Below are 17,850 nucleotides of genomic sequence, written 5' to 3'. Positions count from 1 at the left end.
TTCAGATGTGTCAGAGTGGAAACATTTTGATTTTATAAACAACAGAGTTTAGTTTTTATGTTCCGTTAGATGTTTTACTTTAATGTAAAAATCCAGCAGATAAAAAACATCAAATCAAAGTGTCCCATCAGCTGTAAGGTCACAGGCGTGGAGTCTCCTGACATGTCTCAGCAGCAGCTGACGGTCCGGACTCGAGTATTCACACTGTTGGCATGGAAACGCCTCGCCGGTGTGATGACGCCGAGCGTGAAGATCCAAACTCTTCTTCTGGATACTGGGACCAATCAGAGCAGAGTACGGATATTATGAACCAATCACAGCAGAGTACGGATATTGTGAACCAATCACAGCAGAGTACGGATATTATGAACCAATGACAGCAGAGACACATGATGAACCAATCACAGGTGGGGTTACCTGCTGTAGTCACAGTGTTGACACCTGTACGGTTTCTCCCGACTGTGAGTTCTACTGTGTCTGAGCAGAGAGCTGCGATCTATCGAAGCATACGGACACTCTGTACACCTGTACGGCTTCTCACCTGGAGAAAGAAAGAAACACACACACTACAGTCAGCTGACAGCTCGCTAAAGGTGTGTGTTACCTGTGTGTCCCCTCAGGTGTGTGTGTTACTTGTGTGTGTGTGTGTTACCTGTGTGAGTCGTCAGGTGTGTGTGTTACCTCTGTGTGTCCTCAGGTGTGTGTGTTACCTGTGTGAGTCCTCAGGTGTGTGTGTTACCTGTGTGAGTCCTCAGGTGTGTGTGTTACCTGTGTGAGTCCTCAGGTGTGTGTGTTACTTGTGTGTGTGTGTTTGTGTGTTACCTGTGTGTGTCCTCAGGTGTGTGTGTTACCTGTGTGAGTCCTCAGGTGTGTGTGCTACCTGTGTGTGTGTGTTTGTGTGTTACCTGTGTGAGTCCTCAGGTGTGTGTGTGTGTGTTACCTGTGTGTGTCCTGAGGTGTGTGTGTTACCTGTGTGTGTCCTCAGGTGTGTGTGTTACTTGTGTGTGTGTGTGTTTGTGTGTTACCTGTGTGTGTCCTCAGGTGTGTGTGTTACCTGTGTGAGTCCTCAGGTGTGTGTGTTACCTGTGTGAGTCCTCAGGTGTGTGTGCTACCTGTGTGTGTGTGTTTGTGTGTTGTGTGTGTTTGTGTGTTACCTGTGTGAGTCCTCAGGTGTGTGTGTTACCTGTGTGAGTCCTCAGGTGTGTGTGTTACCTGTGTGAGTCCTCAGGTGTGTGTGTTTGTGTGTTACCTGTGTGTGTCCTCAGGTGTGTGTGTTACCTGTGTGAGTCCTCAGGTGTGTGTGCTACCTGTGTGTGTGTGTGTTACCTGTGTGAGTCCTCAGGTGTGTGTGTGTGTGTGTTACCTGTGTGTGTCCTGAGGTGTGTGTTACCTGTGTGAGTCCTCAGGTGTGTGTGTTACCTGTGTGAGTCCTCAGGTGTGTGTGTTACCTGTGTGAGTCCTCAGGTGTGTGTGCTACCTGTGTGTGTGTGTTTGTGTGTTACCTGTGTGAGTCCTCAGGTGTGTGTGTGTGTGTTACCTGTGTGTGTCCTGAGGTGTGTGTGTTACCTGTGTGAGTCCTCAGGTGTGTGTGTTACCTGTGTGTGTGTTTGTGTGTTACCTGTGTGCGTCCTCAGGTGTGTGTGTTACCTGTGTGTGTGTGTGTGCTTGTGTGTTACCTGTGTGCGTCCTCAGGTGTTGCAGCAGTGAGGCCTTCAGTCTGCTGCTGTAGGAACAGGTAGGACAGGTGAAGGGTTTGTCGTCTCCATGAGTTCCCAGGTGACGCCTCAGAGTCAACTTGGTGGAGAACTTCCTGTTGATAAAAAACATCACAGCTAAAGCACCCAATCATCACCCTGCAACATGTAATGCACCTGGTTCAACTGATGTTGAAGTGTCAGTGGGTTACCAGTCCTCTTCTATGATTGGTCAGTTTATGAGTGGTGGATTGTGGGTAATGTAGTTACCTGTGGCACAGAGAGCAACAGAAGCCCGTCGGGTTGCTCTGCTTCTCTTCTCCTTTCTTACTTCTGCTTTTCTTCTTCTTCTTCTTCTCTGTGACACTCAGCGGTGAATCCGTGAGGTGTCTGCTGGTCTGACTGGGAACCAACACACACACATACTGGTTTGTCATTGGCTGGAGGTCATGTGACCTTCTGACTGTCAGATGAAGATAGTTTCAGTCGTCTACCTGTCTGGACGATCTGCCTCCGTCCCTCCTGTTCGTCCAATCAGGCGGCTCCTCCATCCGTCTGGAGGAAAACAAATCAATCGTTATTGATCACTGCTTTGATTATCAGTAACCAGTCAGTAACCAGTCATTAACCAGTCGGTCAAGTTGAAGGCATTCAGACCTGAGTGGCCTCCGTCTGTTTGTTGGTGAGCTCTTCGTGAGGCTGAGCTCCTGAACCTCCTCAGACAGACCGGACAGATGAACTGAAGAGACGCTGATGCCTTCTTCTTCTTCTTCTCCTGTTTCTGTTCCTCCCTCCTCCTCCTCCTCCTCCTCCAGTGAGGCTCCAGGGGGGGTCTGGAGGAGGTGGGAGGAGGAGGAGGAAGAGGAAGAGGAGGAGGAGGAAGATTAGGAGGAGGAGGTTTGGCAGCTGAGATGCGACACAGCCCCAAAGTCATGAGGTGAGCGGACTGTGCCATCTCCTCCTGGGTGGCGGGGGGGTCGACTGGAGGAGACAGATCCACTGAAGCCCCCTTTAGAGGGAACATGGAGGACTCCTCGAAAAGAGTGCTGACCTGCAGACAGAAAGATGTATAACTTTATATATATATACAGAGTAAATTAGCTAATTATTAATGGATATAACTCGTCACTTTGGTTTGATGGCTGCTAGGCGGCCTTGTTAACATATAACACGTTGTCATGTCTAAATGTTAACATATAACACGTTCTCATGTCTAAATGTTAACATATAACACGTTCTCATGTCTAAATGTTAACATATAACACGTTCTCATGTCTAAATGTTAACATATAACACGTTATCATGTCTAAATGTTAACATATAACACGTGCTCATGTCTAAATGTTAACATATAACACGTTCTCATGTCTAAATGTTAACATATAACTTGTTCTCATGTCTAAATGTTAACATATAACACGTTCTCATGTCTAAATGTTAACACGTTCTCATGTCTCAATGTTAACATATAACACGTTCTCATGTCTAAATGTTAACATATAACACGTTCTCATGTCTAAATGTTAACATATAACACGTTCTCATGTCTAAATGTTAACATATAACTTGTTCTCTTGTCTAAATGTTAACATATAACACGTTCTCATGTCTAAATGTTAACACGTTCTCATGTCTCAATGTTAACATATAACATGTTCTCATGTCTAAATGTTAACATATAACACGTTCTCATGTCTAAATGTTAACATATAACATGTTCTCTTGTCTAAATGAGTCTGTACTAAGTCCTTGTGTTCACGTGTGTGTGCATTTCAGGTGTGTCACCTCACAGGTGTGTGCAACCTGAAGCCCCCCCTCGCTGCTGATGTCACAGGTGGGCGGGCTCATGTTGTCCAGCATGTTGTAGAGCAGGAAGTCTTCGTCCTCGTCGCACTGCTTCGACTCTCCATTCAAAACAAACTGATAGGGCGACGCCCCCTGCCGGAGCCCCGCCTCCTCTCTGTCCACAGCCCCGCCCCCTCCGTTGCCCTCCCCCAGGTACGTGAGCGTGGGGGAACGGTGCCTGACCTGCAGGTGGCTGCCGATGGAGGCCTTCAGGCCGCAGGTGAACTGACAGAGTTTACAGCGATAAAGCTCCACCATAAAGGACTCCACCAGCCCCCCCGACAGACCCTCCACCTCCCCACAGTACAGACTGGAGCACACAGCCCCGCCCGCCAGTTGCAGAGTCACAGGACTGATGTCCCGGTACCGCTGCTTCACAGACGACATCACCACGACATCACTGAAAGCAGAAGACATCGTGACAGATACCAGTTTATATAAAGTTTGATTGTAACCAGTGTGATCAGAATAAGCTGCACTTTTAACCTTAAACTTAAAAACTTGAACTTTAACCACACCTTGTAAACGAGTTTGAATGTTTGACCTGATTGACACGGAACTCTCTGGAAGTCCTCTAAGTCCCTCGACCCAAATCCAACCTCCCTTTTCACAACGACCTGTGGCTCTATATCTGACACATGAACATTTCAAATCTCTCACTTTAAACAGAACGTTAGAGGCACAGCTTTAATAAGACACGGACCGTGTTTAACGCAAACACTCTTTTTGATCTTTGTTCTTTTTGATACTTTCTCAACTTAATGTGGTGTTCGTCTCTTCATAGCTCTCACTTTCCTGTTGTTTTTCCTCACTGCAATACTCAGTACCTGAGTACCTGAGTAACCTGAGTACCTGAGTAACCTGAGTAACAGAGTACCTGAGTAACCTGAGTAACAGAGTACCTGAGTAACTGAGTAACAGAGTAACTGAGTACCAAAGTAGCTGAGTAACAGAGTAACTGAGTAGCTGAGTAACTGAGTAGCTGAGTAACTGAGTAACTGAGTAACTGAGTAACTGAGTACCTGAGTAACCTGAGTAACAGAGTACCTGAGTAACAGAGTACCTGAGTAACTCGAGTACCTGAGTACCTGAGTAACAGAGTACCAAAGTAGCTGAGTAACTGAGTAACTTGAGTACCTGAATAACTGAGTACCTGAGTAACTGAGTAACTGAGTAACTTGAGTACCTGAGTATCAGAGTAACTGAGTACCAAAGTAGCTGAGTAACTGAGTACCAAAGTAGCTGAGTAACCTGAGTAACCTGAGTACCAAAGAAGCTGAGTAACTTGAGTAACTGAGTAGCTGAGTAACCTGAGTACCTGAGTAACCCGAGTACCTGAGTAACCCGAGTACCTGAGTAACCCGAGTACCTGAGTAACCCGAGTACCTGAGTAACTTAGTACCTGAGTAACCCGAGTACCTGAGTAACCCAAGTACCTGAGTAACCTGAGTACCCTGAGTAACTGAGTAACCTGAGTACCTGAGTAACCTGAGTAACCTGAGTACCTGAGTACCCGAGTAACAGAGTAACTGAGTACCAAAGTAGCTGAGTAACTGAGTAGCTGAGTAGCTGAGTACCAAAGTAGCTGAGTGGCTGAGTAACAGTAACTGAGTACCAAAGTAACTGAGTAACTGAGTAGCTGAGTAACTGAGTAACTGAGTACCAAAGTAGCTGAGTAACTGAGTAGCTGAGTACCAAAGTAGCTGAGTAACTGAGTACCAAAGTAGCTGAGTAACCTGAGTACCTGAGTAACCTGAGTACCAAAGTAGCTGAGTAACTTGAGTAACTTGAGTAACTGAGTAGCTGAGTAACCTGAGTACCTGAGTAACCCGAGTACCTGAGTAACTTAGTACCTGAGTAACCCGAGTACCTGAGTAACCCGAGTACCTGAGTAACCTGAGTACCCTGAATACCTGAGTAACTGAGTAACCCGAGTACCTGAGTAACCTGAGTACCTGAGTACCCGAGTAACAGAGTACCAAAGTAGCTGAGTAACTGAGTAGCTGAGTAACTGAGTAGCTGAGTACCAAAGTAGCTGAGTGGCTGAGTAACAGTAACTGAGTACCAAAGTAACTGAGTAGCTGAGTAACTGAGTAACAGAGTAGCTGAGTACCAAAGTAGCTGAGTGGCTGAGTAACAGTAACTGAGTACCAAAGTAACTGAGTAACTGAGTAGCTGAGTAACTGAGTATCTGAGTAACAGAGTAATTGAGTAACAGAGTACCAAAGTACCTGAGTAACAGAGTAACTGAGAACCAAAGTAGCTGATTAACTAAGTAACAGAGTACCAAAGTAGCTGAGTAACAGAGTAACTGAGTACCAAAGTAGCTGATTAACTGAGTAACAGAGTAACTGAGTACCAAAGTACCTGAGTAGCTGAGTAACAGAGTAACTGAGTACCAAAGTACCTGAGTAGCTGAGTAACAGAGTAACTGAGTACCAAATTAAAATTTAAATTAGATTTTAAAGATTTTAAAGTGTTAGATAGATAGATGGTTTATTAATTGAATCTTATAGAACAATATTTCCTTTCTTTAAATTGATTTAATCAATGTGCAAACTCAAAAACAAATAAACAAAACAAACCCAATAAACCCAGAAAAACAACAACACGTCATGAAGGTAGCATCACAGAAAGCTAACGAGGCTAAGATGATGCTGAGATGATGCTAATTCAATGCTAACATTATGCTAATTCAATGCTAACACGGTGCTAGCAGCGAACTAACCGGAGCTTTTCACCCGAAGCTAACAGTGTTAGCAGAAGCTAACCATCCGGGTCTTCAGCTTCATCTCTGCGTCATGTTGTCACCGCGCGAGGCCGCGTAAGGTTCAGGTGATTACAGGTGAACTGTAACTCTCACCTGCTGCTCGTGCTGCTTTAAACACACCGTGATGTTTACTTCCGCTTTTCCTCCGAGCCGGACTCAACGTCACATCCGGTCACTTCAGTCTCTGGAAACCGGGTATCCGGGTACTTCCCAAGTCCAGTCAATAAGAAACAACAGAAATACATTCAAACTAACAAAACAGGGAAATATAAACAAATATGAATAAAAATAGAGAAACGTAAATAAATAATATGAATAAAAAGAGAATATCTAAATACGAACATGTATCACAGACTTTAAACTGTTTAAACTCTAAAATAGATCTTTGGTTTGTAAACTTTATTGATAGATTTATATTTCAATAGATTTATGAAATACGTCCTTTTGGTAAAGAATCCAAATATAACATGTTCATAAAATAATAATAAATCTTTGAAAACACATTTTGAAACATTTCCCAGAACTCTTGAGTTTAATAATCACAATAATCCTAAAAATAATAATAATATAACAATAATTACCAATTACCGGGGTACCACACTACTCAGCCTCCCGGGGAAGGCTTATGCCTGGGTGCTGGAAAGGAGGCTCCGACCGTTTATCGAACCTCGGATTCAAGAGGAGCAGTGCGGATTCCGTCCCGACCGTGGAACAGTGGACCAGCTCTTTACCCTCGCAAAACTACTGGAGGGGTTCTGGGAGTTTGCCCAACCAGTCTACATGTGCTTAGTGGACTTGGAGAAGGCTTTCGACCGGGTCCCTTGGAGGTTCTTGTGGGGGGTGCTGCGGGAGTACGGGGTGCCGGACCCGTTACAACAGGCGATCCGGTCTCTGTACGACTGCAGTAGGAGCTGTGTCCGTATTCTCTGCAATAAGTCAGACACGTTCCCGGTGGGTGTTGGCCTCCGCCAGGGCTGCCCTTTGTCACCGGTCCTGTTCGTGACTTTCATGGACAGGATATCTAGGCGCAGCCTGGGGGCGGAGAACGTCAGTTTCGCCTCTCTGCTATTTGCAGATGATGTGGTCCTGTTAGCCTCCTCGGATCGTGACCTCCAGCATTCACTGGGGCGGTTTGCAGCCGAGTGTGAAGCGGCGGGGATGAGAGTTAGCACCTCCAAATCTGAGGCCATGGTGCTCCCTCCAGGTGGGGACGGAGTGCTGACCGCAAGCGAAGGAGTTCAAGTATCTCGGGGTCTTGTTCACGAGTGAGGGTAAGATGGAGCGGGAGATCGACAGGCGGATCGGTGCGGCTGCAGCAGTAAAGCAGGCGCTGCACCGGACCGTCTTGGTGAAGAGGGAGCTGAGCCGGAAGGCAAAGCTCTCAATTTACCACTCGGTCTACGTTCCTACCCTCACCTATGGCCACGAACTCTGGGTCGTGACCGAAAGGACAAGGTCGCAGCTACAAGCGGCCGAAATGAGTTTCCTCCGTAGGGTGGCCGGGCTCAGCCTTAGAGATAGGGTAAGGAGCTCGGTCATCAGGAGGGAGCTTGGAGTCGAGCCGCTACTCCTTCGCGTCGAAAGGAGTCAGCTGAGGTGGTTCGGGCATCTAATTAGGATGCCTCCTGGACGCCTCCCACTGGAGGTTTTCCAGGCACGTCCAACTGGGAAGACACCCCGGGGAAGACCCAGAACACGCTGGAGGGATTACATCTCCCAGCTGGCCTGGGAACGCCTCGGGATCCCCCAGAATGAGCTGGAACATGTTGCCGGGGAGAGGAAGGTCTGGGTCAGCCTGCTTGGCCTGCTGCCACCGCGACCCGACCCGAAGACGAGGAAAATGGATGGATAACAATAATAAAAATAAAAAGAATAATAATATAATAATAATAATAATATAACAATAATAATAATATAATAATAATAATAAAACACTCAGTGAGGAACCTTAGAGACTTCAGGTCACTCAATGAGGAACCTTAGAGACTTTAGGTCACTTAGTGAGGAACCTTAGAGACTTCAGGTCACTCAGTGAGGAACCTTAGAGACTTTAGGTCACTCAGTGAGGAACCTTAGAGACTTCAGGTCACTCAGTGAGGAACCTTAGAGACTTCAGGTCACTCAGTGAGGAACCTTAGAGACTTCAGGTCACTCAGTGAGGAACCTTAAATACTTCAGGTCACTCAGTGAGGAACCTTAGAGACTTTAGGTCACTCAGTGAGGAACCTTGGAGACTTCAGGTCACTCAGTGAGGAACCTTTTGAAGAACAAAAACTGTGTTTCATGTCACACTGCAGAACGACTTCGTAGTATTCTACATGTGAGGATCTTTATCGATAACTAACCGCCTGTTTATGATATTTAATAACGTTCTTACTTTGTTCTTTAATAAACTACGTTAGCATTAGCTCTTTGTTTAGCATTGTTTAGAACCCTAACCCTCTGCTGAGACGTCCTCCATTAATCTGGACATCAAACTGTTAAAGCAATTTTTTTATTGTTGACAAGACAGGAAGCTGTGTGTGTGTGTGTGTGTGTGTGTGTGTGTGGTTAAAGCTTGTCATGCAACACTGTGCAGTGTGAAGCTGCTGTCACGCTATGTGGCTGATTCCTGTTTCGATGTCGTCACACACACACACACACACACACTCTCACTCTCACACACAGTGAAGGTGTGTGATGGTAAAACAACATAGATCTATATATAATAGATTCAAATTTAAGTAGTTTTATAGTTTACAGCTAGTTTAAATGTGAAACTTCTCTTTAAGTTCAGTAGGTGTCAGACAGCTGTGTATGTGTGTGTGTGTGTATGTAAGTGAGAGTGTATATGTGTAGGTGTGTGTGTTTTTCTGTCTCACTAACAGGAAGCAAACAAAAACAGAACAGAGAACATGTTCAGTGTGTTTGACAACAGACATCTAATAACTACACTACTACTGATAGTACTACTAGTTTATACATTTAATTTATTGTTTCTTCATATCCTGCAGTATTAAAATGATTATAATCTGTCCATGAATGTTCACATTAATATGTCCCAACCTGCTAAATATCTGAAGAACTTTATCAAATCTCATTAATTTGCAGCTGAACCTTAAATAATCTGTATTTAACATCCAGATCAATAACAATAATCATAAAAAAATAATATCTGATCAATAACTATCATCTACATAAATATATAAAGTAGTTATATCAACCTGATGAGAGAATGAATATTAAAGCTTCTCCTCGTTGTCTTTTAGTCACGTTAGTGCATGTTAGTGCCTGTTAGTCCACGTTAGTGCACGTGAGCGTGCCCCACTGGTCTGCTCTACAGCTCAGGTAAACAACATTAGCTGCTAGCCACCGTCAACATGTTGAGAGCCTTATAGAGGTCATTGAAATGCTCCCTTTTTAGTCTTTCAAATTAAAAGACAAATTAAGGTTTAATTAAGGATGAATAAAGGGTAAATTAAGGTTTAATCAAGGATGAATAAAGGGTAAATGAAGGATGAATTAAGGGTTAGTTAAGGGTAAATTAAGAGTAAATTAAGGGTAAATGCATCAGTTAGCTCCTCCCTCTGGAGGAACTTCTGCTTTGACTCGTCTCTCTGAACGTCACTTTGTGGTTTAACGGACAGAAAGTCAAAACACTTCACTGTCAGACGAAGACACATCAGCTGTGAGTCCACACGTCTCTTTTATGTACTTATTACTGTTTGTATTATGTACATACGTACTTATTAGTGTTTGTTTTGTGTACATATGTACTTATTACTGTTTGTATTATGTACATACGTACTTATTACTGTTTGTATTATATACATATGTACTTATTACTGTTTGTATTATGTACATACGTACTTATTAGTGTTTGTTTTGTGTACATATGTACTTATTACTGTTTGTATTATGTACATACGTACTTATTACTGTTTGTATTATGTACATATGTACTTATTACTGTTTGTATTATGTACATACGTACTTATTAGTGTTTGTTTTATGTACATATGTACTTATTACTGTTTGTATTATGTACATATGTACTTATTAGTGTTTGTATTATGCACATATGTACTTATTACTGTTTGTATTATGTACATACGTACTTATTAGTGTTTGTTTTATGTACATATGTACTTATTACTGTTTGTTTTATGCACATATGTACTTATTAGTGTTTGTATTATGTACATATGTACTTATTAGTGTTTTATGTACATATGTACTTATTACTGTTTTGTATTATGTACATATGTACTTATTACTGTTTGTTTTATGTACATATGTACTTATTAGTGTTTGTTTTATGCAAATCTGTACTTATTACTGTTTGTATTATGTACATACGTACTTATTACTGTTTGTTTTGTGTACATATGTACTTATTACTGTTTGTTTTATGCACATATGCACTTATTACTGTTTGTTTTATGCACATATGTACTTATTAATGTTTGTATAATGTACATATGTACTTCTTAGTGTTTGTATTATGTACATATGTTCTTATTAGTGTTTGTATTATGCACATATGTACTTATTACTGTTTGCTTTATGCACATACGTACTTATTAGTGTTTGTTTTGTGTACATATGTACTTATTACTGTTTGTTTTATGTACATATGTACTTCTTTGTATTTGTATTATGTACATATGTACTTATTAGTGTTTGTATTATGCACATATGTACTTATTACTGTTTGCTTTATGCATATACGTACTTATTAGTGTTTGTTTTGTGTACATATGTACTTATTACTGTTTGTTTTATGTACATATGTACTTATTAGTGTTTGTTTTGTGTACATATGTACTTATTACTGTTTGTTTTATGCACATATGCACTTATTACTGTTTGTTTTATGCACATATGTACTTATTACTGTTTGTATAAGTACATATGTACTTCTTAGTGTTTGTTTTATGTACATATGTACTTATTACTGTTTGTATTATGTGCATATGTACTTATTACTGTTTGTATTATGTACACACGTACTTATTAGTGATTGTTTTATGTATAAATGTACTTATTAGTGTTTGTTTTATGTATAAATGTACTTATTAGTGTTTGTATTATGTACATATGTACATATTAGTGTTTTATGTACATATGTACTTATTACTGTTTGTATTATGTACATATGTACTTATTACTGTTTGTTTTATGCACATATGTACTTATTACTGTTTGCTTTATGCACATATGTACTTATTAATGTTAGTTTTATGTACATATGTACTTGCTACTGTTTATTTTATGTACATATGTACTTATTAGAAGCGGAGGAAATATGTACGTACATATGTACTTGTTAGTGTTTGTTTTATGTACATTTGAATTTATTAGTATATGTTTTATGTACATATGTACTTATTTTCTAAAGTACATTTAATGTGTTCACTTAAAGGTGCAGGTCATTTTATTGACTTTAAATACTGCTGGTAGTTTAATCTATAATAATACATCTTCTTTTATTAGTTGATCAATAATCTGAATCTGTAGAGTAACTGAAACTTTAAAATAAATGCATTGCAGTAAAAAGTACACTATGACACCGAGATGTAGTAGATTATAAGTATAAATTAGCAGAAAAGGGAAATACTCACATAAAGTACAAGTACCTCAAAATGTTATTTCAGTACAGTACACGAGTCCTTGTATCAACGCAGACAGATGAGTAATAGTAAAATCTTAATAATAGTCTAATAATAGTATACAAATTTGATTTTAACATTCTACCCGATGAGTACTTTTACTTTAATACTTCAGTACATCTACCTGATAATACTTCTATACCTTTACTTTGGTAACAAGGAGGTAAAAACGTTAAAAGAAAAAGTTCATGTCAGGACTAATTAACAACTAAGATGTAACCTTCTTCACAGTGTGATGTCACAGCTGCTGTTTATCTGAACTGGTTTGTCTTTCTGTTTCTTGAAAAGCTCACTGAATGACCTCATCACCATAAACAAAGACTGATCACATGACTTCCATGGATGACATCATGATGGTGTCCACCACCGAGGTAACAAACCCCTCCCCCACACAGATAATAATCATCAGTTATTGATCTATCTGCTCATTTTATAAGTAATGATTTGACTGATTAATAGGAACCGTTAATTAGATACAAGATTTGTTGCTGTCCATGAAGTCAGAATAGAAACACAAGATAGAACAATCAGGTACGTTCAGGTGGGTTCAGGTGAGTTCAGATGTCAGGTGTCAGGTATGTTCAGGTGTGTCGGGTGTGTTCAGGTGTGTCAGGTGTGTTCAGGTGTGTCAGTTGTGTTCAGGTGTGTCAGGTGTGTTCAGGTGTGTCAGGTGTGTTCATGTTTGTTCAGGTGTGTTCAAGCGTGTCAGTTGTGTTCAGGTGTGTCAGGTGTGTTCATGTTTGTTCAGGTGTGTTCAAGCGTGTCAGTTGTGTTCAGGTGTGTCAGGTGTGTTCAGGCGTGTCAGTTGTGTTCAGGTGTGTCAGGTGTGTTCATGTTTGTTCAGGTGTGTTCAAGCGTGTCAGTTGTGTTCAGGTGTGTTCAGGTTTGTTCAGGCGTGTCTAGTGTTTTCAGCTGTATTTAGGTGTGTTCAGGTTTGTCAGGTGTGTTCAGGTTTGTCAAGTGTTTTCAGTTGTGTTGAGGTGTGTCAGGTTTGTCAGGTGTGTCAGGTTTGTCATCTGTGCTTGTCAGGACCCGTCCTACATCAGCCTCTCACCAACCACTGACGGTGACTACGACTACAATGACTACCCCGACCTGTTCTGCGACCGCTCGTCAGTGCGAGAGTTCAGGAGTCGCTTCGAGCCACCGTTCTTCTGGATGATTGCCGTGGTGGGTGGAGCCGGGAACCTGGCCGTGGTGTGGATCTACCTGAACTTCCGGCGGCGTCTGAAGACCATGAGTGACGTGTACCTGCTGAACCTGGCGGTGGCCGACCTGCTGTTCCTCGTTACTCTGCCTCTGTGGGCGGCCGAGGCATCGCACGGCTACTGGAGCTTTGGCTCCGTCCTCTGCAAGTTAAACTCCGCCCTCTACAAGGTGAATCTGTTCAGCAGTATGCTGCTGCTCACCTGCATCAGCGTCGACCGCTACGTGGTCATCGTTCAGACCACCAAGGCACAGAACTCGCAGGCGGAGCGCCGTCGCTGCACCCGGCTGGTGTGCCTGGGGGTGTGGCTGCTGGCCCTGCTGCTCGCCACGCCCGAGCTCGTGTTCGCCACTACATCCGAGCCGGACCAGCAGGAGTACTGCGGGATGGTGTACCCGGCTCACCTGGGGAACCGCACCAAGATCCTCGTGCTGTCACTGCAGGTGAGCATGGGCTTCTGCCTGCCCTTCGTCGTCATGGCCTTCTGCTACAGCGTCATCATCGCCAAGCTGCTGAAGACCCGCAACTTCCAGAAGCACAAGGCCATGCGGGTCATCCTGGCCGTAGTGGCGGCGTTCGTCGGGTCCCAGCTGCCGTACACTGGCGTGCTGGTGACGGAGGCCGTGCAGGCCTCCAAAATGACCATGACGGACTGCGAGGAACTGAAGCGCTTCAACAAGGCAGAGCAGATGTTGAAGAGTCTGGCCTACATGCACGCCTGCCTCAACCCGTTCCTCTACGCCTTCGTGGGCGTGCGTTTCCGCCGTGACCTGCTGCAGCTGCTCCAGGTGGGCTGCTGCCGCCGCCGGCCGTCCAACAAGAGTCCGATCAGTAAGTCCTGCAGGAGTCCGCTGGGCTTGACCAGAGCCTCCGTGATGTCCGACAGCGACACCTCACAGGCGCTGTCGCTGTAGAGACGCTGACGACTTCCTGTTTCTGGACAGATGACATTCATGAAGCCCTTAAAGGAACAGTGTGTAGCATTCTGGGGGATCTATTGGCAGAAATGGAATAAAATATCACAAAGAAAGTTTTCTTAATAGTATAATCACCTGAAAATAAGAACCACTGTGTTTCCGTTATGAGTCGTTTATCTCCACGTTATGTTTCTACAGGAGCCCAGAACGGACAAACTAGACCTCCTACACTCACCACTAGATGTCACCAGACGCTACACACTGGCCCTGTGTGTTCAATAAGGGTTACATTGTAACATTGTTACATTTTACTGGCTACAAACACACCGTTTCATCTTAAGATGTTGGTGTGTTTTCAGGGAAATAAAAGGTTATTTTTTGTGTCAGTGAAGTTTGTCAGCAGTCCAAACAGCTGATCAAGAACATTTAAGTCCTTCAGTGTGTCATCATCAGACTTCCAGGACTTTTTTCCACTTGCCTGTATATTGAATGTGAATGTGAGTTTTGCTACTGTTGTTGGAGACATATTGGTCATGTGACCTCTCAGATGTTGCATCATCCTGTTTGAACAGGAAGTAAAAGTGAGTCAGAACATATGTGACATCAAAGTGATTCATCTCTCAGTTCGCTGGTCGTATAATGTGAAGAACAGCACTGCTAACAGATGGTGTACATCATGTTCCTGTATATAAACCTGAGCGTCTCTGTGTCTCAGACTGAAGTGAATGTAAGTGTTTTGTTTCATGACAAACATCAAAGCGTGTCTGAAGCCTTGAAGAGTTTGTGTGACAAACAAGAGGAAGTTGAAACAGTTGTTTCTTCACATCCTTCCTCCTCTCCCTCTGGTTGTTGTTGTGTAAAACACAGAATACACATTATATATATTATCATATTATTACATCATCTTATATTATAGTATTATATTATAAATAAGTCTCTGGAGGTCTGAAGGGAGCTCCAGTAATCTTACCGACTATGACTACCAAATCACAAATCATAGAAGAAGAAAAGAGACTCACTGAAAGAAGAGTAAAAACAACACTTTGCAGCTTCCTTAAAAACAACTGTTGATTTATGTTTTTAAATGTAAATCCAGATACTGGATCAGCCGTAATCCCACGCGGTCTTGGCCACTTTACAGTATTTGGTCCTATGAATAAAAGAGGTGAGTTTAAGGAGTCCTGAGGGTTCCATTAATCCGGACCCTGTGAGACCTGTTGGTTAAGAAGTCAGGAAGCTAACATGCTGCACTAAAGTCCATATTTAAATCTGACAAACCCAGAGGAGCCGCATGAGATCAATGAGATCCCTTATGGTTCCATAACACCGGTCCTTGATGGACAGGTGACGTACTGGGAGACATGAACCAGGAGTAAACTGGGTGAACGGGGACACAGAGACTGTCGGCGCTTGTTGAGTTCAAAACCTCTCGCAGAACTGTGGAAGGCCGCATATCTCCCGCTACCAGCTATCTTTCGACAGCAGAGTCGTACCAAAAAGCAGCTGGATCCGGTTTACACTCAAAAACAATGTCCTTTATGTGTCCAAAAGATTCAAAGTCCAGCATCAGCTCAGCGATTGGCTGTAATCGTACTTCCCCTCCGCGCTTCGGACAGTATTCGCTCAGTGTGTGGCTGGAATCCTCTGGACTCCTCCTACGCCCTCCTGACCCGCTTGGTCATCTGTCCAGCGGACCACCTCCTGTTTCCTCTGGTTGCTGCCTCTCTGCTTACTCATCTTATCACCATATATGGTCGTGGCCATTCCTGTAGGGCCTGTTCTCAAGAATTCCTCTCTCTCCCTGTCTCTGCCTCATGGCTCAGAACATTTAGTAACTATACTTTTAGTTTAATACATTCAATGATTATGTTTTAAGACCTCTACAAGTAATCCTATTGCAGACATATAATATCCTCTGTAGGTAAATATACTGTAAACATATAATACATTCCATAAGTAAACATACTGTAAACATATAATACATTCCATAAGTAAACATACTATAAACATATAATACATTCCATAAGTAAATAAACTGTGACGTCTAACATATTTTGACCTTTAATACATTGTGACCTTTATATTCACCACTAGGGGCGCCAATAATCATACTAAGAATGCTTCTAATACTTAAATTCCTCACACGCTGCACAGGTTAGACGAGGGTTTCTGTTTTATCTTCATTTGACTTGTTGGTCTTGACTCTGGACTTCTTGGTCTTGACTCTAGACTTGTTGGTCTTGACTCTAGACTTGTTGGTCTTGACTCTGGACTTGTTGGTCTTGACTCTAGTAGACTTGTTGGTCTTGACATCAACTTCTTGGCCGTAAATAACTGCTTTGATGTTTTCCAGTCAGGCTTTCGACAGCACCACAGCACTGAAACTGCTCTTGTTAAGGTTTTCAACGACATCCACTTAAACACAGACAATGGCAGAAGTTCAGTCTTAGTATTACTGGATCTCAGTGCTGCATTCGACACGGTCGACCATGCCATACTCCTAGAAAGACTAAAAATCTGGGTGGGACTTTCTGGCACAGCACTTAACTGGTTTGAATCCTACTTGAAGGACCGAGAATACTTTGTGTCTGTAGCTAATTACACATCAGAGCTGACTAAAATGATATGTGGTGTTCCCCAAGGTTCAATACTGGGGCCTCTTCTGTTCAACATCTACATGCTTCCACTAGCTCAGATTATGGAAAACAACAAAGTGTGTTATCATAACTATGCAGACGACACACAAATCTACATAACTATGTCACCAGGGGACTATAATCCCATACAAGGGCTGGGTAACTGCATTGAATCAACAACTGGATGTGCCAGAATTTTCTTCAATTAAACAAATTTAAAACAGAAGTAATTGGTTTTGGTACCAAGGACGAACGATTGAAAATCACCGCTCAGCTTCAATCACTGATGTTAAAACCCACAAACCAAGCCAGAAATCTAGGTGTAGTTATGGATTCAGACCTCAACCTGAACAGCCATATCAAGACAATTACAAAATCAGCCTCCTATCACCTGAAGAATATATCAAGGATTAGAGGATTTATGTCTCAACAGGATTTGGAAAAACTTGTCCATGCATTTATCTTCAGCAGACTGGACTACTGTAACGGTGTGTTTCCAGGTCTCTGTAAAAAGTCTGTCAGAAAGCTGCAGCTGATTCAGAACGCTGCAGCTCGAGTCCTCACTAAGACCAGGAGGGTGGATCACATCACTCCAGTTCTGAGGTCTTTGCACTGGCTTCCTGTCAAACAAAGACTTGACTTTAAAATCCTGCTGTTGGTTTATAAAGCACTGAATGGTTTAGGGCCAAAATACATCTCTGATCTACTGCTACCTCATGAACCATCCCGACCCCTTAGGTCGTCTGGGACCGGTCTACTTTCTGTTCCCAGAGTCAGAACTAAACATGGAGAAGCAGCGTTCAGTTTTTCTGCTCCACATATCTGGAACAAAGTCCCAGAAAGCTGCAGGTCTGCTGAGACCCTCAGCTCCTTTAAATCAAGATTGAAGACTTTTCTGTTTGCTGCTGCCTTTAATTGAACCACATTCAATTAATATATTAATCAATTTCCTGCATTTCTGCATTTTACTACTGTATTTTATTTCTTACACTGTTTTTATTGTTTCAATGAATGTTCTTGTTTTTAAATCTCCTTTTCTTTTGCCTTATGTTTTTACTGGTTTGATGTGAAGCACTTTGAATTACCTTGTTGTTGAAATGTGCTATACAAATAAACTTGCCTTGCCTTGA

The 17,850-nt window shown here is 42.6% G+C and overlaps 3 protein-coding genes across 6 annotated transcripts; 1 reads left to right on the top strand and 2 right to left on the bottom strand.

Moving 5' to 3' along the window:
* Nucleotides 1-10: 10 nt before the first annotated feature.
* Nucleotides 11-6,519, bottom strand: LOC142933356 (uncharacterized). Of its 4 annotated transcripts, none has more exons than XM_076077437.1 (8): nucleotides 6,403-6,519; nucleotides 3,480-3,939; nucleotides 2,352-2,745; nucleotides 2,189-2,249; nucleotides 1,965-2,096; nucleotides 1,677-1,810; nucleotides 418-541; nucleotides 11-274 (listed from the first exon to the last, which is right to left on the bottom strand). In XM_076077437.1, the coding sequence occupies exons 2-8, from the start codon at nucleotides 3,924-3,926 to the stop codon at nucleotides 115-117; spliced, it is 1,452 nt and encodes a 483-aa protein (XP_075933552.1). In that variant the 5' UTR covers nucleotides 3,927-3,939; nucleotides 6,403-6,519; the 3' UTR covers nucleotides 11-114. The 4 variants fall into 4 exon arrangements, with proteins under 4 accessions (XP_075933552.1, XP_075933551.1, XP_075933550.1 ...); XM_076077436.1 differs by having other exon boundaries at nucleotides 6,268-6,468; XM_076077435.1 differs by lacking the exon at nucleotides 6,403-6,519 and having other exon boundaries at nucleotides 3,498-4,175.
* LOC142933376 (uncharacterized) lies at nucleotides 4,360-6,331 on the bottom strand. Its single transcript, XM_076077467.1, has 3 exons — nucleotides 6,311-6,331; nucleotides 4,959-5,376; nucleotides 4,360-4,925 (listed from the first exon to the last, which is right to left on the bottom strand). The coding sequence occupies exons 1-3, from the start codon at nucleotides 6,329-6,331 to the stop codon at nucleotides 4,360-4,362; spliced, it is 1,005 nt and encodes a 334-aa protein (XP_075933582.1).
* Nucleotides 6,520-9,907: 3,388 nt separating the features above from the next.
* ccr9a (chemokine (C-C motif) receptor 9a) lies at nucleotides 9,908-17,850 on the top strand. The gene is made up of 3 exons (XM_076077440.1): nucleotides 9,908-9,976; nucleotides 12,249-12,331; nucleotides 12,990-17,850. Exons 2-3 carry the CDS (start codon nucleotides 12,290-12,292, stop codon nucleotides 14,079-14,081), a joined length of 1,134 nt encoding a protein of 377 aa, XP_075933555.1. The 5' UTR covers nucleotides 9,908-9,976; nucleotides 12,249-12,289; the 3' UTR covers nucleotides 14,082-17,850.

This window comes from Anarhichas minor, unplaced genomic scaffold (genome assembly GCF_050575085.1).
Source record: "Anarhichas minor isolate MPS153535 unplaced genomic scaffold, ASM5057508v1 ptg000059l, whole genome shotgun sequence".
Classification (NCBI taxonomy): Eukaryota; Metazoa; Chordata; class Actinopteri; order Perciformes; family Anarhichadidae; genus Anarhichas; species Anarhichas minor.
This window is presented reverse-complemented; position numbering and strand designations above follow the sequence as displayed.

What these genes read in the sequence shown, in the direction of transcription:
- LOC142933356 (XM_076077434.1), bottom strand. Translation starts at nt 3,956, where the DNA reads ATGTCTTCTGCTTTCAGTGATGTCGTGGTGATGTCGTCTGTGAAGCAG. An exon ending in AGGTTGCACACACCTGTGAG is followed by an intron (nt 2,746 to 3,479) that starts GTGACACACCTG and finishes TTCTGTCTGCAG; the next exon opens with GTCAGCACTCTTTTCGAGGA. An exon ending in ACACCTGAGGACGCACACAG is followed by an intron (nt 542 to 1,676) that starts GTAACACACAAG and finishes TTCTTTCTCCAG; the next exon opens with GTGAGAAGCCGTACAGGTGT.
- ccr9a (XM_076077440.1), top strand. Translation starts at nt 12,290, where the DNA reads ATGACTTCCATGGATGACATCATGATGGTGTCCACCACCGAG. An exon ending in TGATGGTGTCCACCACCGAG is followed by an intron (nt 12,332 to 12,989) that starts GTAACAAACCCC and finishes TGTGCTTGTCAG; the next exon opens with GACCCGTCCTACATCAGCCT.
- LOC142933376 (XM_076077467.1), bottom strand. Translation starts at nt 6,331, where the DNA reads ATGAAGCTGAAGACCCGGATG. An exon ending in TGAAGCTGAAGACCCGGATG is followed by an intron (nt 5,377 to 6,310) that starts GTTAGCTTCTGC and finishes TAAGTTACTCAG; the next exon opens with GTACTCGGGTTACTCAGGTA. An exon ending in CAGGTACTTGGGTTACTCAG is followed by an intron (nt 4,926 to 4,958) that starts GTACTCGGGTTA and finishes TAAGTTACTCAG; the next exon opens with GTACTCGGGTTACTCAGGTA.